This window comes from Seriola dumerili, unplaced genomic scaffold, assembly GCF_002260705.1.
Source record: "Seriola dumerili isolate Sdu_G_001 unplaced genomic scaffold, Sdu_1.0 BDQW01000478.1, whole genome shotgun sequence".
Taxonomy (NCBI): domain Eukaryota; kingdom Metazoa; phylum Chordata; class Actinopteri; order Carangiformes; family Carangidae; genus Seriola; species Seriola dumerili.
Genome location: NW_019174733.1, coordinates 5,674,589 through 5,678,216, shown reverse-complemented (window position 1 = coordinate 5,678,216; position 3,628 = coordinate 5,674,589). Strand labels below are relative to the sequence as shown.

The 3,628-nt window shown below is 43.9% G+C and overlaps 1 protein-coding gene across 1 annotated transcript; it reads right to left on the bottom strand.

The window, feature by feature from the left end:
- Window positions 1-676: 676 nt before the first annotated feature.
- Window positions 677-3,370, bottom strand: LOC111235266. Its single transcript, XM_022763667.1, has 2 exons — window positions 2,337-3,370; window positions 677-1,205 (listed from the first exon to the last, which is right to left on the bottom strand). Exon 1 carries the CDS (start codon window positions 3,246-3,248, stop codon window positions 2,442-2,444), a length of 807 nt encoding a protein of 268 aa, XP_022619388.1. The 5' UTR covers window positions 3,249-3,370; the 3' UTR covers window positions 677-1,205; window positions 2,337-2,441.
- Window positions 3,371-3,628: the final 258 nt, after the last annotated feature.

The following is a 3,628-nucleotide window of genomic DNA, read 5'->3' as shown; positions in this document are numbered from 1 at the left end:
AGGGGTGATTTCCATAAGGAGAGCGGCCGATCTTCCCTCCCTCCACCGCCTGCTCTGTGAGAGCAGCCCGGCTGCCTCACCACCACCAGCAGCACTGGTGATTTCTCCGGTAATTGCCCCCGGTGTGTGTCGGGGTGGGTGCTGACCCTCTCAGGTGCGGGATCAACAGGCGGCATCAGTTTGCATTCAGAGGGCGCTAAACGAGATGGGCTGCACGTTTATCATGCAAATAAGCGGCTCTCTGGCAGGTGTCAGCGCACACTCAACAAGCGCAAAACGTGCGCGCGCGCACATGAAGGCCTATGTGCGCATGCAGCGTCTTTAAACGGGACACTTATAAATATAACCGCAGATACGTGGTTTTAACCTGACAGATACAGTTGTATCTCCTAATGACCAGTGATGTAAAACAAATATCCCAAAAACAATAATATGAAATATAAAATCCCCACATGAACCCTTTCATCAGACTGAACACACCTTTGAAAGGTGATTTCAGAGAGCTTGCTTATGCAAAGCCTTTGCACTTTATACTGTGCACATTGAATCCATTAAAAGATGCTGACTATGTGTCTTCAATATCAGAAATGCTGCAGGGCCATCATGTACACATATGTCCAAATATAAAGGATAGTTTTGCCACAATCTTTTATTTCATTTATATTCATGTGCCAGACTTTTATTATGATTTAGTATAGACACAAAATATGACAAATTATGTTCATAATTAAATTCACAAGACATGAATGATAAGTCAATTATTTATTTATGTTTTTGTTGTATAAACAAATGTAAGCGGTGACATTGTTCATTTTACTTATTTTAAACAAATAAATATCAGGCAATGTACCTCTGTCCTACAACACAACATTCCTCACAAGCTTTTAAAGTGCTGACGTGTCAGGACACATGTTCAATGTAAGGTTAACTGAATTCTTTAAGCGTTCACCTAACTTAAAAAAATAACAGAAAAAAACAACCTTTCCCCTCATGCTCTGCTCAGTCCTTCCTCAACTCTTCAGGTCTAGTCTGGTTGACTCAGATGTATCTGCCGCCATCTTGTGGTTCAATTTTGTAAGTATACATGTGTTTCGCATGTACTTGGAGCTCCACTTGTATCACAGATGCCATCCATAAATAACTGTGTGTGTTTCTGCTTTCTTTTGCTTGTAGACTAGAGGTCGGAGGTCAGAGGTCAGGATCAGCTGTAGAAACAAGCGGGGAGGGATTAATCCTGCACAGAAATCCAGATTAGCTTGATGTCCTCCCTCTGGTAATGACATTTTGCTTATAAGTAGATCCTTCTTTCTCTCATAGGGAAAAATGTGCGGCACCACCCATGCTATTAGATTCCAAACTGAACAGCTCTGAATGTTTGAATCTAACAGGAACATTATACAACACATTTACTCTCATGTTTCAAACCGAACACATCTGTGGATCAGAGTTTTCTTGAGTCTTGAGTTTCTTTTCATTTCACTTGATAACTTTGAAAGGTCTCTGAGTATTCAAGTACATGGGACACTGCATGTATTCACAACATCTGGCATCATAGAAACAACTGGTGCAGTACATCAACCTGGAACGTCTCAGTCATCAGCATTAGGCTACATTTAGTGTAAATACAGCATCTGGATCAGAGCTGTTTCAGGACACACCTCATGGTGGGAGCTCACATTTTCTATCTTTGTGAGAAAGAGAAAAAAACAAGGGAACAGAGAAGACTAAGTGCTCAACTGGAAAACAATTGTTGGAGATTATATAATCAATTCAGTATAAACATCATTTGGAAACAAAGGATACTTGAGCTGGAGGGGGTTTGCGGGCTGTTCTGGTCCCACAGAGGGTCTCTCATTAGTTGATATACTTTGCTCTAACATGCTGATAAACAGCTGTGCAAAGTTTTCACTTGGGAAAATTATGATTAAAGCTATTGCACACAAAAACAATTGCAAAATCTCCCAAACTCATTCAATTTCCTTCTCAGTGTCAGTTGGACAATGTTACCAGGAGACCACTTTCAGGAAATAACTGCAGTTTTGCATTTGCTGAACATTATGCCCTGATGTTTTGGAAAGAGTTTCGGGTCAGTTTCATTGTTTCATTCTTTTTTGTGTTTATTCTTACAAAGTTTTAAAAATAACATTTACTTGGAAGCAAATCTGGAGGAGATGAATGTCAGCCTGAAGAAACTTACTTACTGGCCCAACTTTAAATGCAACATAATCTGTAAACTAACAGACACTTTATCTCCCATCTTAAGAGGATAAAGGGATTAATTTAAAAATGTAAATCAGAAGTGTGGGGCTGCAAAAAAAAAAACACAGAAATCTTACATTTAATCCAAAACTGACACTCAGTTGAGAGCAAGACAGTGGTTGTTTCCAGGCTCCTCTTTCTCCTGTTGTTCCCACCTGCACCCTTCAAAAAGTTACTTGGTATTAGTACACAAAGCTGACATATATGACAGATGTCTCTGGTAATTTCGGCAGGTGGAGGTCAGGAAAGGGAAGAACACCATCACTGTCTATGTGTGTCTGGACTGTGTAGGCTTTGACCGCTGCTCCCCACTCCAGCACAGAGCTGTGGATGATCCCCAGTCTGGCCTGTTCATGGTACGCTGCTCCCAGCTCCCTGCCCAGGAAGATGTCTTGTATCTGGGACGGGGACAAACCCAAGGATTCTCTCTTCATGTCCACGATCAGGTCCAGATATGTGTCTCTATCCTTGTATCTATTTGTGTCTAGGTGAGCACTGTTATCTGGGTCCGCGTTTGAGTCTGTATTCCTGGCTCTGTTTGCATCTGGACAGTGGTGAAGCGGCTTCTGCGGCAGGCTTATCACCGTCACCCTCTCCAGGTGCTGCACAGCAAAATGTCCCTCCAGCGAAGAAGAAGGCGTCCCCCTGGATCCTCCAGGACCACAGTGGATCAGAGTGAGGTGCCTCACCTCAGAGTTGTTGAGCAGACGTGCCGTGTTCAGTGGCGACGTAAACCAAACAGTTAAACGTCTCATCCGGAAGACAGGAGACGAGTGCGACTGGGGGTGGTGCAGCGTGGAAAGCTGAATGTCCTTGCATCTGCAGTCTGTAAGTGATGGGACGCTGCAGGGTTGAGGGTCCTGGCTGCAGGAGTAGTAGAAAAAGCTGTTGTGGGTCACATAAGCCAGGCGCAGGTCAGAGCGCTGCAGAGCCACCGACACACACAGCAGCACACAGAGGAGAGGAGCAGGAGGCCTGAAGGCTGGCATCACTGCTGGAGGGGAGTCTCAGGCAGCATGCTGGTTGGTGTTCAGGTATATATACCTGAGCCTGTAGAGAAGACACATTTAATATAAGAAAAATGTTAAGATAAGAAATAAAACACACCCACAAGCTCCATGATCCCTCAGCCAGAGCGACCATCAGGTTCTTGGTCACCTCTCTTACCAAGGCCCTTCTCAGTCTCAAGGGGGAATCCTGTTTGTTTTGTCCCAGACTTCTTCTATTTAAGAATGACGGAGGCGACTGTGCACCTCTGAACCTTCCTCAGATCTGTGCCTCGACACAATCCTGTCTCTGAGAAACAGCCGTAGAAACATCTCAAAGATGATCAAGAGAAATGGGAGGCACCTGAGCTAAATTTCAAGGG